Source organism: Gracilinanus agilis, chromosome 3 (assembly GCF_016433145.1).
Source record: "Gracilinanus agilis isolate LMUSP501 chromosome 3, AgileGrace, whole genome shotgun sequence".
Classification (NCBI taxonomy): domain Eukaryota; kingdom Metazoa; phylum Chordata; class Mammalia; order Didelphimorphia; family Didelphidae; genus Gracilinanus; species Gracilinanus agilis.
This window is the reverse complement of record NC_058132.1, coordinates 355,958,770-355,978,191: the sequence shown is the minus strand read 5'-3', so window position 1 is coordinate 355,978,191 and position 19,422 is coordinate 355,958,770. Positions and strand designations below refer to the sequence as shown.

Genomic DNA, 19,422 nt, shown 5'->3' with positions numbered 1-19,422 from the left:
AAACCTTCCCACACATTTTACCTTCATTCATGTTTAGACTTTCTGTGTGTGTTTTCCTTTTGGTGCTTCATATGGGCACCATATGGCCTCTGGTTTCCTCTCTTTGCCAAGCCTGTTCTTTGGGTCTGTGTGTAACACACATACACAACGGAGCCCTTAGGACGCTTACATTTGCAATAAAGGCTCAATGGTCTCCTGTAGAGGGAAGACTCAAGTGTTAACGACATAAGACTTTACACAGGAAATCTAAAACCTTTAAAGTCTAGGACTTAAGAAGTTAGGAAAGCAGAAAGGATGTAATGCTTTATCATTTTATTCCTGGGAAGGAGAGGAACAAAGATCTAATTACCAAGCATGTGACAAGGCGATAGTAATTACATTTTCACCTAGATCTGGCCTCTTCAGAACTCAGTACTAATAGCAGGAAACCCACCACCAAAAAATACAAGGCATTTTGAGAAGAGGGAAAAAAGGTGGGGGAGGAGGGAAGAACAGGGTGTGGGATACCTGAGCAGAGCCTTGAAGAAAACTAAAGATTCCAAGTGGCTGATGATGTAGGAAAGAATGTGATCTTTTTTTTTAATTAATCTTAAATTTTTTTCTTTTTATTTTCATGCAAAACAATTCCAGACTGGTTACTGTTGTAAGAGCACACTCATGCAGAACCAAAACCACAAAATAAAACCATAAATACACTGATGTGAAAGATAGTAAAGGGAATGTATTCTTAGCATTGAATTTGGTAGACTCGACTCAGATGCTTACTTGTTATGTGACCTAAGATACCTATAAGTTAAGTTCTTTCAGCTTCAGTTTCCTCATCTATAAAATGGGTGTAATAACATAGTAGCACCTATCTCACAAGGTTGTTGTAAGGGTCAGATGAAATACAATAAAATACTTGGCAAACCATAAAATACTATATAAATGTTACTTTAGAGGCAACTGTAGCTCAGTGGTTAAGAGTACTGGCTCTGGGAAGATTTGAGTTCAAACCCTGTCTCAGACATTTCCTAGCTGTGTAATCTTGAGCAAGTCACTTAACCTTTGTATGACAAAGAGACAGTTAGTTAGGTGACTCCATGGATAGAATGCTGCCCCTAGAGTCAGGAAGATCCGAGTTCAAATCCAGCCACAGACACTTGCTAGCTATGTGACTCTGGGCAAGTCACTTAATCTCCGATTGCCTGACAAAAGGGTCCACGGGATCCACTGCACTTGATCTTAACCAAAACACCGAGAAACCCTCCACTGGATCCATTGGAGAAGGCAAAGGCAAACAACTCTAATATCCTTGGTAAGAAAACTCCAAGGAGATACCTGTGGTCCATGGGATCAAGAAGTTGAACATGACTAAATGACTGAACAATAGCACAAGTATTAGCTGTCGCTATTATTGTTGTTGATGTTATTTTTAATTGAAAAATCTAGATATGTTCAAGAAACATTGACCTAATGAATATGTCAAAAGAGATAATTATTAGCCATTCTATAACTTAAGAGCCCTGAGAATTGCTTGAGGCTCAGAGAGCTTAAACCAACTGTCTACAGTCACTTGGCTGATGAATATCAAAAGCATGATTTGAATCCCAATCTTACCTACTCTTAATTCCAGAGGAATTCTTCTAATCATAGACTTTTAGAGTTGGGGGAAAAAAATTTTATGTTGCTTTTTGACAATGCCCATTTTAGGTCAGCTTACCTTTATTTAATTTTAGTTATAGTTACCAAAACTAGAACCAAAATATGTATGTTTATATGTATAAAATAGATTTAATGATACTCAATTAAATTCACGGTGGTTTTATTTTTGGGTATCTGGGTAATTAACAACAAGAAGCATTTATTTACTTATTTATTTTTAATAACTGTTATCTTCCATCTTAGAACCTCTACTAAGTATTGGTTCCAAGGCAAAAGAGCATTAAGGGCTAGGCAATTGGGGTTGAATGACTTGCCCAGGGTCACCCAGACGGGAAGCATCTGAGGTCAAATTTGAATCCAGGACTTCCTGTCTCTATGCTTGGAATAAGAATCAATTTATTAAGCACTCACTATATACTCGGGCACTGTACTAAGTGTCAGAGGTACAAAGCAAAAACTAAAACAACCCATGCCTGCAACCAAGAACTTATATTGTAATGTGGAAGAGAAAGTGTGTATAAATTGGTACCTATCAGCTAAATGAGTAATTGGAAGATAAAAGCCTTCCCTTTGAAGGTGGGAAGATTTAAAGGATGCCAGTGATTCCTAGTAGTCAGAAAATAGGAAGTCAGAAAGAGAATATTCAGGTCATGGGAGCCAGCCAGTGGCTGGTGCAGAGACTAAATATGGAATGATGTTTTTGAGAAAGAAATGACAAGATTTAGCAACTGGATGGATATATGGCCTGAGCTAGGTTGAAAGGGATACAAAAACCCATTTATTAGTAAAGGTTCATTTCATATGCTTTTGTGGTTTTGTGCTCACATACAACTGATAAAGTTTTAAAATGGAATCAGTAATTTTGCCTGATGTGCATTTTTTGGGATGAGAGTCATTTTGAATAGTTGGGGGAATGTAGCAATGTGTTCAGTTGGTTTCATTGTTTCAAACAGCCTTTTATGGAAGAACTTAGCCCTGTGAATATCTGTGCCTGTAAAATCAAGGAAGACAGCTAGATACCCCTCCTAAAACTGAATAAGTGTTGTTACAGTTTGCATTCTACTGTTTTAAAAGTCTAAATGACTTGGGAAGGAAGGAAACATTTGATTGTTTTCTTTCTTTCTTTTTTTTTTTGGTAGAGATAAAACATTTTATTCTTTCTTCATACTTACAACACAAAACAATAACCATTATAATGTTATTAATGAGTCTATATTTTGGCTAAAAAGTCTCAAAGTGTGATATGATTAATGATAATTCTTCTCATTTTCAATCACTAATCCAAGATGGTTTGTTCACCTTTATAATAGCTATATACAAACAGTAGTCAAATCTGAATCATTTTGCTTAAAAACCGGACAACTCTATTCATTCATAGCTGAAATATAACATTTTCTGAGTCAGACATTTATTTCAATATTATAAAACAAGTCTATTATTTTATTATTCATATGGAATAAGAACAGAGCTGCCATATTTGTCCATTTGGTTGATTTCAAATGCCTTTAACCAAAACCTCCTAGCAGAATGTTTTTGCCTATGGTGCAAACTAAAGTGTTTGTCTACTTTGTTTATATTTATTAACTTCCTATTTATGCTGTATAGAAGTATTTTGTACTTCTATCCTTAATTTTTACCACAGTATCTGGAATACAGTAGATACAAACAGATACTTGTAGCTTGATCATTTGAGAGGCAATGTGCGTGATGGAAAGAGCAATGGATTTGAAGTGAGAATACTTTGTGAATCCCAGTTTTACCACTGATTAGCTATATGATGTTCACCAAATCACCAAACTGTCTAGATATCTATTCCTTCTAGTTGAATAAGCTGAAATATTTGAGTTGATGAATAAGTGAGAGACTACCTGGTGCAATAGAAGGATGATACTAGATTTGGAGTCAGAAAACCTGTTTGAATTTAGGTTTATAAATAAAGAAACTGAGTGCTTCCTCCCCTGTGTGGGGTAAAGGAGGGGGCAGGGAATACCCCCAGAATGTGGTGGGGAGGGGCATAGCATGTGGTTTCTGGAAGGGGGGTGGGCATGGCATTCCATCTCTAAAATGTTCACCATCACTGATCTAGATCATCTGTTGTTAGGGCTATCATAGGCAAGATTCATGATAGATCAACAGGATTCAGAAAGAGTTTGGAGAAAAATACTTCTGAGTATTTTTTAGCTATAAGATTCCTCAAGTTTCTAAAATTAATGAGTCCTATGACTAATTTTTTTTGGTTTGGGTTGATTTGTCTAAGTAAATTCACTAGCCAATTGTTACAGTTGTTTGATAAAAGTCTTTTTTTCTCTAAACCTCTTGTTTTAGACTGTTATTTAGACCTAGTTTCTTATTAAACCTGTGGCATTGGCAGTAGCTGCCCAAGTTTATTTTCTCTTTTAATCAGTCTGGGATCCTTGTTTTTCACTCCAGAACATCCCAAGCTGATAGAGATCGTTTTTTTTCAAATACATGTTCTTTGTCGAATTTCCCATAAAATTGCTATTTCCAGCAAGCCTCTATCTCCTGGGTCATTGTGTTCACTGTGGTAATAGGTCCCAAATCTAATAAAAGGCCTACCCATTTCCTATAATTCCTTTTAGACTGTTAAATGGTTTTTGCTTTTTTCTCCCTGCCCCCATCTATGTGAATTTTTTAAAAGAAACTATTTTGTTAAAGGTTTACCAAAAACAAAACCAAACAAACAAACAAAAAAACAAACAACCCTAAACACTTTATACATACAGATTAATAATAGACTCGATGTTAATAATAAGCACAGGATTATAATACCACAAAATGTTTGAAAGGAGGTAAGAGACTAGAGACTGGAGGCAGGGAGGCCAGTTAAGAGGCCATTACAGAGATCTTGACACAAGGTAATGAGCTCTTGTACCAGGAATGTAGAAACAGGAAGAGAGAAAAAGGGATACTGTAAATATGTATGCATTGTCAAAGGCAGGACCTGGCACCTGTTTAGATATTGGAGATGAAAAAGAGGGAGGAATTCAAGGTGACTGAAGTTTCTTGCTTGGGTAACTGAGAGAATCATGGCTTCATTAAAAAGCCTAGAAATAGAGAGTGTCCCACATGTTCTTCAAGAGCAGAGGTTTCTAACCTTTTTTTGTCATTGACTCCTTTGGCAGTCTGGTGAAATCTATTCACCACTACATAATGGTGGCTTCATTCATAATCAAAAAAATGTTTAATTGAAGTTAGGAGTTGGTGAAAATAAAGATGTATTTTTTTCCATTCTAGTTCACGAATCTGCTGAAATCCGTGGGTCTGTGGATCTCAGGTTAACTGCTCTAGAGGTTACATTCTGCCTAAGAACATGTGAATTATCTTCTTGTTTATAGAAGTAAACAAAGGTTTTCTCTCCACCAATGGAAAGCTAAGATGTAAGAGACATAGTCAGTGAGCAAGTCCCATCTTTAATACTCCACTTTGCTTGATCAATGATACATGTAAAACCCAACTCAATTGCTCATTGCTACAGGAGAGGGGAGGGAGTAGGGGAGGGAAAGGACATGAATCATGTAACCATGGAAAAATATTCTAAATTAATTAAGTAAATGAAATTTAAAAATAAATAAATATTCCACTTTGATAGAATAAGTTATGATTGTTCTCAAAATATTTTTTGTGAGATTCTTGGCTTGTCTTAACTGATATAGTGCTTTATTAAGTCATTGTTGTCGATATTGTTGTTTAATAAGAATGCCACGGATTTACCTATTGATGCCATTTCCAAAACCTCTTTGTTCATGGAAGAAAGGCTAAGTATATTTGGCAAGGATTGAATTTGGGAACCTCAAGAATTTTCTTTCCAAGAATGAAGGGAAATATATCTTCCAATATTTGCAATAGAATCAGTAAGAGGATCTTCTTCATGAGCTATTACAGTTTTTCAGTGATGTAGGCTAATTAAAATGTATTAGTAAAATTTGATACTTGTATTTGGTTTAGGGACTATTTTCCATCTTTGATATTATTATTAGTTATTGTTATAAAAGAATTTCTGTTCTATTTTATTATTATTTTGCAATCTGCAGTGTAGTTTTGGGCCTATTAGTATGAATTAGTCAATAAACATTTGTTAAGTACCAATTCTCTAAACATTGAGAATATAAATATAAAAAAGACAATCCTACTTTTCTATAAAATCAAGAGGTCTGAGTATATTAGCTTGTTTTTAAAAATCAGGATATAAGATTTTCAACTACAAGTCATTGGATCTTACATTTAGCTTTTCTTTATTTTTTTAGTTGAATAAAGCTTGTCTTTATCTTTCTTTATCTTTTTTTTTTATACAGATTCCAACAAAATTATGGCCGAATACAGCCACATGCAAAACCAGCTGGATTTACAAAATGGTAGCTTACAGGAAGGCTTTGTGGTGAATTCTCTTGAAAACAATCTCCAAGGCATAATGGATAGCCTAAACCAGAAGAAATACACTTCTAGTCTAAGATTTAAAACTAATGGAGAGTACTCTGGTTCCTACTTAACTCTTTCGCAACCAATGACTAATAAAAGAAGTCCATCTCCTATGGGGTCTGGCATCAGAAACACCTCCTTTGCCAAAATTCAGGGAAGTAAGCAGTTCCTATGTGATGGCACTGACAAAAACATTTCCACCAAACCTCCCACTCCTTTTCTAGGTACTTCGCCGTCCCTTAGTGGATATCCCCTTGGGACAGCAGACTTTGATCACTGTGCTGGCTGGGAGGATGAAAGGTCCTTAAAACTTGCCAGTAAGCTTCCTTATTCCAAATACAGCTCAAAGAATAAGTCGCATGACAACGTCTACTTTCTTGAGGGGCTGGACAGCCGGAAAGCATCAGGTTCCCTCTTGACCATGTGGAATGGAAGCTCCGGTGGTGATGCTGGTCTTTCACCTCTCCGGAGGTCTGGAGCAACAAGCATGCCCTCCAGCCCAAAGCAAGCCAGGAAGATGAACATTCAGGACAGCCTGACTCTTCAACCCAAAATGACAAAACACAAGGAGATAACAGCTGAGAATGTTGGTTTAAGAACTAGGAAATATTCAGGAAGCTCCCTAAGTCAAATGGGAGCATACAGCCGTTCGCTGCCCAGGTTGTACAAAGCTGCTGATAACCAGCCAATGCCACTCAGCTTGCCCCCAAGAAATTCTCTAGGGAACTCCAAAAGAAAGAAACTTGGGGAAAAGGATCTACCTCAAAGCATAACCAATGGAGACAATTACCTTAATTTTTCTTCTTTAAGCTCAGGGGCTTTGCCGTATAAGAACTCTGCATCAGACATCCATCCATATGTTAGTTCAACTCTTAGCATTCCCTCAAGCCCCCGAGTGGCTAGGAAAATGTTGCTGACTTCCACCTCATCCTGTGCATCTGATGACTTTGACAGGATCATGTTCTCAGGGACAAGCCCTAATAATTCATTTTCTCCTGGAGAGCTCAACAGAGTATTTGCTGGCAGGAGGGACTTTTCTCGTAGCTCCATGGAGTTCGATGACACTGACTTGGATGGCCTCAGACAGACTTCCAGTACTCCACAGCCAGTCCTTAGGGAAAGGAAAAGCAGCATTAGCTCCATTTCAGGAAGAGAAGATCTGATGGATTATCACCGGAGGCAGAGAGAAGAAAGACTAAAGGAACAGGAGATGGAGCGATTGGTAACTTTCCTCTTCTTACTTTTATTCACCGTTTCAGCTACTTACTAAAGCAGCTCTCTGTGCTCTTTGGATGTTGACTAGTTTTGGACATAGGGTCAAAAAATATGCAAAAGTCTAGAATTCTCATCAGTCTTATTCATGCTCACAACTACTGTCCTTTCTTATTTCCCAAATTTTCCTATTTTCCTTTCATGTTCCCTATTTCATTAGATTTAGTCATGACAGGTATATGCTGAGATTGAAGCTGAGAAAACCTAAGTTCAAATCCTGCCTTATTATTTCCTAAGAGACCTTGACCAAGTTATTTAACTTCTTTGTACTTCAGTTTTCTCATCTATAAAATCAGTCAACAAACATTTATTAAACATCTATCATGTGCCAATCATAACAATATATTAAGGATACAAAGACAAAGAATAAAACAAACCTTTCTCTTAAGGAATTTCTCAGAGGTGACAATTCACATGTATGAATACATGCAGAATATCTGCAAAATAAATATTGAGTAGTGTGGGAGAAAAAGTACTAGCATTTGAGAAGTATAGAACAAGGTCTGTGTAGAAAATAGCCTTCAAGCTGTTCAGGAGATGAAGAGAAAGTACATTCCAGAAAGGGAGAGTACCATTAGAAAGGCACAAAGACAGAGGACAGAGGGCCCTGTCTGAAAAATAGAGAGAAGACCAATTGGATTGTTGTTGAGTCTTTTCAGTCATGTCCCACTCTTTTTTACCCCATTTGGGGTTTTCTTGGAATGATTTGCCATTTTCTTCTCCAGCTCATTTAATGGATGAGGAACCAGAGACAAGCAAGGTTAAATGACCTTCCCAGGGTCACACAGCTAAGAAGTGTCCGAGGCCAGATTTGAACTCAGGAAGATGTCTTCTTGACTCCAGACCTGGCACTCTATCCATTGGACCACCTAACTGTACTGTTTTTTACAGTGTAGAAAGAGGAATAACGTAAGAGGATAGAAAAATAAGTTGGGGACAAGTAGAGAAGGCTTTAAAAACTAGACAAAAGAGATTATATTTTATTCTAGAAGCAATGAGTATCCCCCCCTGGAGCTTACTAAGTAGAAGAATGATATGGTCAAATCTGTAATTGGGGGAAATTGCCTCACAAGCTATGTGGAGGAAGGATTGGAGTAGGGAAAGACTCAAAGGAGAGCGATGAATTAAGAGGCTTTTGTAGTAATTGAGTCAAGATGTGATGAGCGTGGTTTAGATAATAGTTCCTCACATTAATGACTTTCTTCAAAACTCCACAGTGTCTGATGAGGCCAACATCAGCAGCCTTAGCCAGCCTTCATATACTCCATAAACTTGCCCTTTGAGAAAGGACACACAGCATTAATGCCATTTCAGAAAGAAAATAGCTGATTGATTATCCCCAAAAGCAAAATGAAGAAAGACCTAAGGATCAAATGAATTAGTGTATGTAAATTACACTGCAGACATTAAAGTGCTATATAAATGTAAGCTCTTATTATTACAGTTCAAGAAGTTTTTTGAGGATCTGCTAATGTATTTTAGTTAATGCTGTCCTTGAGAAAAGCAAAAGTCTCTGTATAGCTCAGGAACCACGAATACAATTGACCACAACCTGTGAGGTAAGTCTTGGGTTTGATTCCCAGATCTAAGCCATACTGTGTGATATCAGACAAATCGCTTAATATCTCTGGACTTTAGTTTTCTCATAGTTAAAATGAAGAAGCTAGACAAGGTAATCCAAACACTCCTATTCTTCCACAAGCATTTACATTTCCCTGAAAACGAACAGACAAAAGACAATTCTCAGTGAATTTCTTTTAGGTCCTTAGCTTGTGGATGTTTTAATTTAATTAACTGGTTTTTTAAGTATCTTAATTTCCAAATCTCTATTTCTTCTTTCTCCTACTAGAGGAAGCATCTCCTGTGATGAAGACTAGAAAAAATGGGGAGGAAACAATTCACAAAACTAACCAATACACCCAGCAAGACTAGTAGTAACTGCTCCATGTCCATAGGCACTTAGGTGACACCAGTGGATAGAGTGCTGAGCATGGAGTCAGGAAGACTCATCTTCCTGGGTTCAAATCCAACTTCAGACACTTACTAGCTGTGTGACCCTGGGCAAGTCACTTAACCCTGTTGACCTCGGTTTTCTCATCTGTTAAATGAGCTAGAGAAGGAAATGGAAAACCGCTCCAGGATCTTTCCCAGAAAACCCCAAATGGGGTCAGGAAGAGTTGGATACTACTGAAACTACTGAACAACAACCAAAAGTGTAGGGGAGGGGCAGGAGAGAGAGACAGTCTTCTTTGTTATTGCTTAAGATTAGAGTAAATCTTCTCTTAGGGGAAGGGAAACTCCCTTAACATATGAAAACATTCATAAGTGCTGGAAATTATGCTGTCTTCCAGATCTGACCCAAAGGAATTTCCTCCTCTTTGATGCAGTCTTCCTCTTACTGCATCCTGAATATAAGCATTTTCAGAAGTCCTAGTATTGTGGTTTTAGAGCTGGAATAGGACTGCAGAGGTCACCAAGTCCAACTCTTTCATTTCTTAGATGAGAAAACTGACATCAGGGAGGAGTTAAGTGACTTACCCAGGATCATAGAGCTAGAAAAGCCTAAAGCAGGATTCAAACTCTTCCTAACTCAGAGTTCATTATTATACCAAGATGGCTGTAATCTTTGTAGATATTCTTAATGTAGAGAACATGAATATTTAAAAAAATATATCTTGAATACCTTATTTCAATATAATTGCTTTCCTTGATAGTCCTATATATTTTATTCCATTAAAAATATTATTCCAAGAAAGGGACCCTTTCACCAAAGGGATATCTAACACTAAAAAGGTTAATACCTGAATTAGTGGGACCCAAGCCAAAGGAGCTTCTAAGTAATGTGAAATGCTATCAGAATTTAGGCAGAAGAGCTTGGGGCTATTAGGATCTCACCCAAGTTTGCCCTAAGGGCAAAGATGAATTATTTTTGTAGTATCTGCTTACCTTCTGAAGTATCTACTTAACTAATTAAGCTAGTTGGCATAATGCCTAGAATATTGAATTTGGAGTTTAAAAGGTTTGAAGAATTCCTGCCTTCGATACTTACTAGCTAGATGATGCTTGGGCAAGTTGCTTAACTTTTCTCAGCCTCTGTTTCCTCGTCTGTAAAATTGGGATACTACTACTATCTACCCCACAAAGTTGTTTTGAGAATTAAATGAGATAACATATAAAGTACTTTATGACCCTTAAAGCGCTATAGAAATGATAGCAATTATTATTACTAGCCTAAAACATCTTTCCAATTATCGCTTGACTCTCTCCATTCTATGCTCACTTCTTAGTAAAATTATCCTGATTAAGGGGCATTGGGTAATGGTAATCTGTTGCCATAGCATGACTGACAGACAACAAATCTCCAGGGTGTTGAATAAAATTGAATAAATTTGATAACACCCAAATTAAGAAGATAAAAAGCTGTCTCAGCAATCACCATCAGCTTACTGCACTCACAAGGTAAGGGCTGCTGTCTTTGCCCATTCTAGACAGCACTTAGCTGGCATATTTGCAGACCTTCTGTAAATATTGAGGCATTTAATCATTAGCAAAATGGGAGTGCCAGCTGTCCTCAGCTGACCAGGAACAAAAGCAGAGATTTCATTTCATTTATTTATTTAATTTTGGGGATGGTGGGAAGGGAAGGCAAGTTGGAAAACTTAATTATCTCCTTTTTTCGTTAACCTTACATTTTAGAATCTCAGACATATTTTGGAAGTAATCTTATATAGCAGTATTTGAAAGAACAGTATCCTTTATTAATACTTGGCAGCAAACTGTGGGCTGTCGATCTGTGATGGCAGTACAAGCAGCTGCCTCTTGATGGTGCCACAAATTTACAAATCCTCACTCTCAGTTTTGAGGGGAGCTTGCCCTGAAATCTGGGCACTGCTGATTAGTTGTTCTGAATTCCTGTCAGGGATCTAGAGGGCCGGATTAGAACCCGGTGCTCCAATCATGGGAGGCATTTTATTCACCTTTTAAGAGGCTGAATGAGCTGATACTATGAAAATTGCTTAATGATTAATAGCCCTAATGAGTATATGTCGGTGCTTCAGGAATCCATGATTCAGTCAAGTTGGGTGCTTATGCAGATCTCAGCCTCAATCTCGAGATTGAGACATCAGAAAATCTAATGCCTTATGTCAACTTGGATATGTCACTCTGAATTTGGGAAATAGAAACACACTGTTTCAGGACTCATGATTGAAGCCTTTTCAGTTTGGTAGAATCTACAAAAGAGCTGACGTTCTGCTGACATGACTGTTAGGATCTCAAATATACATCCAGACCAGGATAAGGTGTCAGGGGAGGAACTACTTTACCAGTTAAACTAAAAAGTAATGAGTGATATTTAATCTAGCATTAGAGAACCTGAATTCAAATTTCTCTTCTTTCATTTATTTCTAGGTAATCGGCCAAATAATTTAACCTTTCTCAGTCTCAGTATTCTGATCTATAAAATGAGGGCATTAACCTCATAAGGTCTCTTCTAACTCTATATCTATGATCCTTGTGAATATTAATATTTTTCTCAGTGGATAGATAGACAGATAGATAAATAAAATAAAAACTTAAAGTACAAAATAGGAGAAATGGTTGACACAAAAAAGGGGGAAAATCACTTGTTCTTAATGATACTGGTGAGTCCCTTGTTTTTAAAATTATTTTCCAGATAAATAAATGTGTATCAGATTATACACATTAACCACCCATTTGGCCAACTAACACCCCTAAAGATTTAATGGCTTTGATGACTTTTCAGATTTTTTTTTTGTTTTCATTTCAAAAAAGGTTTAAAGGCATTCTCTCTATAGAGACTATTTTAATCAGATTTGTGGTGATATGTATTTAGAGAATTTAGAAATATCTGACAAACAACTAAGACTGGCGATATGATGAACTAATAATAGGATTTAGGAGTATACTATTTCTTTAAGAAATTGGCTTTGGAAACAATGATTCACTCTAATAATGAGCTGGATCTGGTATGGTGACATGGAGATTTTTAAAGGGCAGGATTGAATAGCAACTGAATATTATGGGACTAGACCCCTGCCAATATCACCTTTCTCTGAGACCTTCCATAATTCGGCTCAAATAAATTCTAGCTCCAAATACTCCACAAATCATGAGTTAGATGTGGAGGTCCTTTGACATAATATCCCTTGTGACATTATCCCAGGCACTGCGATACAGAATCTAGCATGGCTAACAAAGTGAGCTACTTATTGAGTGTTCACCTAAGATCTCCTATTTCTTGGTAATCTAGTCAAATGTAACCAGGACTTGACAGTAGTGATGGTGGTTGTTGGTAGTGATGAGCAAACAAGACAAAAAACTTTGTCTTCTTCCCTACCACTCTTACTGTTGAATCATAAAGGAGAAGAGGACTCAGGGGACCAAATGTAATGGACCCAAAGAATAGAGGCTTCTGAAGTTTTCTGAGTTTGTTTTTTAATAATGATTAGATGATGACCAGATCTGAACCCATGTATTATCGATTCCAGGCTCCCTAGCTGCCTCTCAAGGTACAAAAACATTCCCTCAAATCAGGGGTGCACTCTCCCTTTGCATACACCACACACCATGGGGAGAGTGAGCTCAAACTAAAAAACCAAAAAGGTTTTAAGAGACACTTGTTGAAAATGTGTGTAGGCAAATAGCAAACTCATAACTCCTGGTTACAAAGTCCTTTCTTGAATTCCTTTGTGAAGGCTTCATGAAATTCCCTAAAGGAGTAACTCTAAGCTAGATTATAAAATTATTGCCTTTCTAGAGTTTATAGCTGGCATTTTCTCCTCCATGAGGGAACAAATTCCCAGGAGCTACTTCCTCCCTCAGGCACTCTCCTTCTCATCTACCTATGTTAATGTTTGTTCTTGGTATGTGTCTATCTCAGTTTATTATCTGCTCCTAGTTCAGTCTGTCTGATAATATTGTCAGTGGGAAGAGCATGGCATCTTCTGGGCTTGCCCCTTCCATCCCTCCCTAGTACAGAGCCTGTCTTCTCAAGGGCCTCCTGAGCTTGGAGTCTTCCATTATTCAACTGACCCACCATTCAACTATTCAATTTTGGACTGGCTTGCTGTCTTATACACAGACCCAGGGCTGTGTCTGATTTAGCCAAACACAAGATATTTTTCATATGGTACCATCTGTCTTTTTATCCAATGATCAAAAGAATTTCTATCAAATCTATTAAAGATTTTTGTTTGTATTTATTTTCTGTATTTTATTGACTGCACTGAGAATTCTGGGCAGTTTATGATTATATTAATAGAGATAGGGATGGAAATGCTCCCTGACCCCTGCCTCTCACTAAGAATAACTAGACCACAAAGAACCATAACATATTTTTCATCATGAAAAAGGAAAATAGAGACCACCTTAGATTATCCTTTCATCTTAACAAAATGAAGAAACTGAGAACCAGTCAATCAACATGCATTTTCTTTGGGCTGGGCCCTAGAGATACAAAGAAGATAAGAAAGCATCCCCAGCTCCCAAAGAGCTCACATTGTTTATGTCAGGACTGAGCAGATCAGATTTCAATCTAGAAGCCAAATGAATTTAAAAGTAGATCACATTGATTATCCAAATGGACAAACCATGTGTTTCATTTTTATTTTTGTTTTCTCATCAAAACAGCCAAAGGAATGAAGGGAGAAACAAATAAACATTTCAATGCCTACTATGTGCCAGGATCTATACTTTATAAATATTATCTCATTTGATTTTCACAGCAACCTTGTGACATAGTTGTTATTATTATCCTCATTTTTCAATTGAGGAATTGAGGCAGATAAGGCTTATGTGACTGGCCAAGGGTCACACAGCTAATTAAGTGCCTGAGGTTGGATTTTCAATTCACGTCTTCCTGACTGGAGCCAAAAGATCAATAAGCTTTCGGACCTTACTGTCACCTAGTCCAAAATCTGATCATAAGAAAAAAGACTAGAGTTTCCCCCCAAGTGAACAAAATACAGCACATTCCATGTGTGTGAAGGAGTCTAGAAGGATTCTTTGCCAAGATGAGATCCCTCCTAAGTGGGTCACTCTACTTTTCCTGAAGGAGAAGATTGAGGAAGTTTCGTGAAAATAGAATAGAATCCCTTGCTGAATTCCAAAAGTGAGTTTGGGGGTCAAAGCAGCTGGAATTTGTAAGTAGTTCTTAGAATAGCAACAGGGACAAAGTTTATTTTTTCTATTGTTTATTTTTACCTTTTAAAAAATTATTTATGACCTGGAAGTGGGGGAGGATCAAGGGTTAAGGAAGTTGCCTGTTCCTCTCTCCCTCCAAATCTTGATCATCTTATAACTCTTCTTGTACTGAAGCTAATAGTTAAATATCAAGGCTTGAATATGTTTGCATTTTATAGCAAATGATATCCAATAAGATTTCTAGATGCCATAGTCGTCTGGCACCTGGATTTGTCTAGCATGAGTAAAGTAACCTGTCCACAGTCAGAGTTAATTAAGTAGTGACAAAGACCAGAACCCAGACATGAATCCAAGTTCTTTGCTCATTCCTTTGCTTTCCCCATTCACTCTCATTTCATTCTACCTCAGAATTTTTCTTTTCGTATCAAACTTTGGCAGTATTTCAAGGAATTCAAGTGAACAGGCTAGTCAGACTTCATTTTTATTTATCCTATAATCACAAAGCTGAAGGGAAATCTGAGGAGTCATCTAGTCCAACCTCCTCATTCAAGGAAGGTCAAGACCTAAATCATTCAAGACAAAGTATTGTCCACATTATTTTTTAGGAATCTCCTGGGGTGGAGATTCCATGATTTTCCTTGCCAATAACTCACATGTACAAGGAGTGCTGCATATGGTTTTAATAAAACACCATACATATTCTAACTGCTTTTGTTATATACACTACTGTCTTTCAGACAAAAAAGAAATAAACCCCAAATCCCTAAACCTGGTTAACTTGATATAAATAGCAAAACCAAAGGAAGTGGTCAATGAGAATCCGTTTGATTGTGGGGATGTATTTATTCCCCAGAGCTCAGAGGGATTAGTTCTAGATGAAATTCTTGAACATGGTTTGTACTCTGGTACTTCTACATTTACTCCTTCATACCCTCCTATGACAACAAAAAATAGCTGGACTGATTTTCCTGACTGTCCATAGGGTGAGAGTGATGGTAGTGCTCCTGGCATGGCTTTTTGTCTTGGGAATTCCCACTTTTTCCTAAAAGGGCAAAATTTCCCAGTCTTTATAAAATGATATGGTTCTCCTTCCCTACACAAACTTGTTCAGTTTTGGAAACAAGAGTTAAGAAGTTTTATTTTTTAATGAACATTTGATTTCATGGTAAACCTTACCCTCAGTTGTTTGGATTTTTTTAGTGATCAGAGCAAATTATGAAACTAAATTTTTTCATCTGCCATGAAAGTCCTGCTCTAAGATGACCTTGAGTTTATGAAGTCTGTTTCATTGGAATGAAAGAGGGAAAAGCTTTGAATATGACTTAAAAATGAACTGTCACTTGAAAGCCTGACAGTTCAGAGACAGGGTCAGAAGGTTAGGTCATCTCAAATTTGAAAGTTATTGTGACAAGAGGTGGTTGGATCTTTCTAGTTCAATTTGTATTGCCCATACCTGGGAAATCAAACTCCAGAAAGAAGCCTCTCTTTTCTGGGAATACAAAGCCAAAACAAAATATCTCTGCCTTTTTTACTTTCTCCTTTGGAGATGAAATATATGAAACGGGATAGTTTTGAGTCAGAGTTAAGCACTTGAGCTAAACCTTTGAAAAAGTAAAACTTCCAAAGAGATCTCTGAGATCATTTAGTTCACTTCCTCATTTTGAAGTGGGGGAAACTGAGTCTTAGTGAGGTCCATGAAATTTTATTTTTAATCTACAGCATTGCTGAATCATGCATAGGAATGTGACAGTACAGAGTAAGCAATATAGGTACAATTTGTGATCAAGGAGCTGACTTAAGTGTCAACTTTTTAAAAATGGAAGCAAATAGTGTTCCAGAAAAGAAAATTAGTTTGACTTTCTTTTTTAGAACAAAGGTAATAGGAATGATTAAAAATTCGGAGAGAGTGTCAGGATATGACTGAACTTTAAAAAAATGAATGAAGAACTCTTGGAATTAGCAGCAATATACCCAATGGGGATGCTTTTTGAAAGGGAACACATAGGTGATTTCAGTCATGGTAAGGGACATTCAAATTCAAGGAAATTATTGACACAGATGAATAATGATTGTCAGGAGAAAAAGCTCTAGGGTGAAGGATTGGTTTATAGGGTGTGAGGAATGCTTGGTTCATGTAAAGTATGAGAAAGGATAGGATATGACAGCTACCTAAAATATGTGAATTATGTATGTACAAAGGATAAGGAAGAGTGGCCTAAAATGATTCCCAGGGAGTCATGAGTAAGAGTGAAGGTGGGTAAATATAAATATTAAATGTATATACGCTGTGGGAGAGGAGGGACAGGAATGTCAAATGAGAGATCTGAGCTTATATAATAGGATGGATTTTTCTTTTTCTTTTTTAAACTCTTACTTTCTCTTAGGATCAGTAAATAAGTATAGGTTCCAAGGCAGAAGAGCAGTAAGGGCTAAGCAAGTGGGGTTAAGTGAGTTGCCCAGGGCCACACAGCTAAAAAGAGTCTGAGACCAAGTTTGAACTCAGGACCTCCCTTCTCTAGTTTTGGTTCTCTGTCCACTGAAAGCTGCCCCCATAGGATGGGTTTTTCAAGGAAATTTTATTCTAAGAGACACTTGCCTCAGTTGGACTAAATGTTAAACATTGAACTTTTTGCCGAATTCATTTTGATGAACAAGATGTTGTCCAGGAGAGCATTCATTTCCCTATGCTCTGTGGAAGACCACTTCAATTAGCTACTTGGTAGATTATTAGGAAAGCTGGTGACTGCTCATCTTCATCTCCATTCCCTTTTTTATCCCTCATGAATCAGAAAAAAGAAATATTCTGAGACTGCTCTGCAAATTTGTAGCAGAGTATAGTCTCTAGAGACTATCACAGTGTATTTTGTAAAAGAGTATCAGTTTAAAAAATTTTATAACCATGTTTTTGGAGATGAGTGTAATCTTTCAACCTACCAACTATCCCTTATGAAAGGGATTTGTTCATTTCTTCATTATTTAGAAGCTGTGCTATATGAACTTCACCAAGGTATTGGGAAGACAGAAAAAAAGGACAAATGAATAAAGAGGTATTATGAATTAGATCTATGGACAAATTTTCTCAAAGCACCCTGGCTGAAGGAAGAACAAATATTTAAGTGGAGGGGACACTAGAAGGGTAGGCTTTAATACCTAACTGGCTGGATTCTCACCTAACCTAGTTGATCTTATCACAGAGACTAAGGGGTAGATAATAGAGGAGACAAAGTGTTAACATGCTAAACTAAATGCAAAAACTTGTCACCACTCCACATGAAGTATGAGAACATTTCTCTAATTTGATTAGAAGAACTTGGCATTGACTGGCCATGGCTCTAGGGGCCCACTGGCCCTGGAAATAGTCAAGGAACAGATGAGGCAGGAAACACCTTTGGAACCTGCAATTCTCCAAGAGAGCTGTAGGTGGAGGGAAGAGAGAAAGGATTTCTCTTTTCTTTCCTTCATCCCCCTCCTTCCCCTCTACCATGGCCCACATTATTCAGCTCCAGGCCAGTTGAGCTTCTTATGTCCAGTAGTAGAGAGCTCATCTAGGATGCAGCAGATTTATACACTTACAGGTGGTGACATGGGGACAAGAACCTTTGAGGATTAAGACCCCTGGCAGGAAAGAAGACAGCTGAATGAATTCTAGAGAGAGCTTGCCCTAGCAGTCCAGGGTCAGATTGTGGAGAGGATCAGCCCCAGGCAGCTGATGTGAATAACCTGCTTTACAGAGATGCTGCTTGGTTCTCTGACTCCAAATTCAGCCTTCTTGTAAAAAAAAAATATTTTTTTTATTATCATGCAAAAAAGCACACTTCCATATTGGCCATTGTTGTAAGAGCACAAATTCGGCCTTCTTTCCATTCTATTACACTGTCTCTTACAATCTCAAAGCTAGGAGGAATAGTGAATAGAGAGTGCTAGTAGGAGCCAGCAGGAATGGAGAGAAAATCCTATATTTCCACCTGCTATACACTGATAGAGCATTTGATTGCATTTAAATTGTCTCAGCCAAAGTTTTCTAATCTGTATAATGGGGATGATAATAATAATATCTTTCTTGCAGGGTTACTGCAAGGATCAAATGAGATTTTATATATAAAGTACTTTCCAAATCTTAAAAGTGCTAACTATAAAAATGCTACCTACTGCTTTATTATTATTATTATTATCATTATTATTATATTATAACATAATATAATATTTTATTATTATAATGTAATATAATACTTTATTATAATATGATAATATAATATAANTCTTTCCATTCTATTACACTGCCTCTTACAATCTCAAAGCTAGGAGGAATAGTGAATAGAGAGTGCTAGTAGGAGCCAGCAGGAATGGAGAGAAAATCCTATATTTCCACCTGCTATACACTGATAGAGCATTTGATTGCATTTAAATTGTCTCAGCCAAAGTTTTCTCATCTGTATAATGGGGATGATAATAATAATATCTTTCTTGCAGGGTTACTGCAAGGATCAAATGAGATTTTATATATAAAGTACTTTCCAAATCTTAAAAGTGCTAACTATAAAAATGCTACCTACTGCTTTATTATTATTATTATTATCATTATCATTATCATTATAATATAATATAATATAATATTTTATTATTATAATGTAATATAATATTTTATTGTAATATAATATAATATAATATTTTATTATAATGTAATATAATATAATAATATTATATTATATGTGATAATATATCATACAATATTATTATTGTTGTTATCATTATTGTCATTAATATGTCACCTTTGGGGGCAGCAAGGTGCCTCAGTGGATTGAGAGCCAGGTCCAGAGACAGGAGGTCCTAGGTTCAAATCTGACCCAGACATTTCCTAGCTATATGACCCCAGGCAAATCACTTAATCCCCCAATGCCTAGCCTT

At 36.9% G+C, this 19,422-nt stretch overlaps 1 protein-coding gene across 2 annotated transcripts in view; it reads left to right on the top strand.

Moving 5' to 3' along the window:
• The first annotated feature begins 5,962 nt into the window (after positions 1–5,962).
• Positions 5,963–19,422, top strand: part of PHLDB2 (pleckstrin homology like domain family B member 2) — a 117,749-nt gene continuing 104,289 nt past the window's right edge. The window contains exon 1 of one of the 2 annotated variants that reach the window (XM_044670101.1): positions 5,963–7,303. In XM_044670101.1, the coding sequence (XP_044526036.1) occupies positions 5,972–7,303 (1,332 nt within the window). In that variant the 5' untranslated portion in view covers positions 5,963–5,971. The remainder of the gene's footprint in view (positions 7,304–19,422) is intronic. The other variant, XM_044670102.1, reaches the window with a different exon arrangement.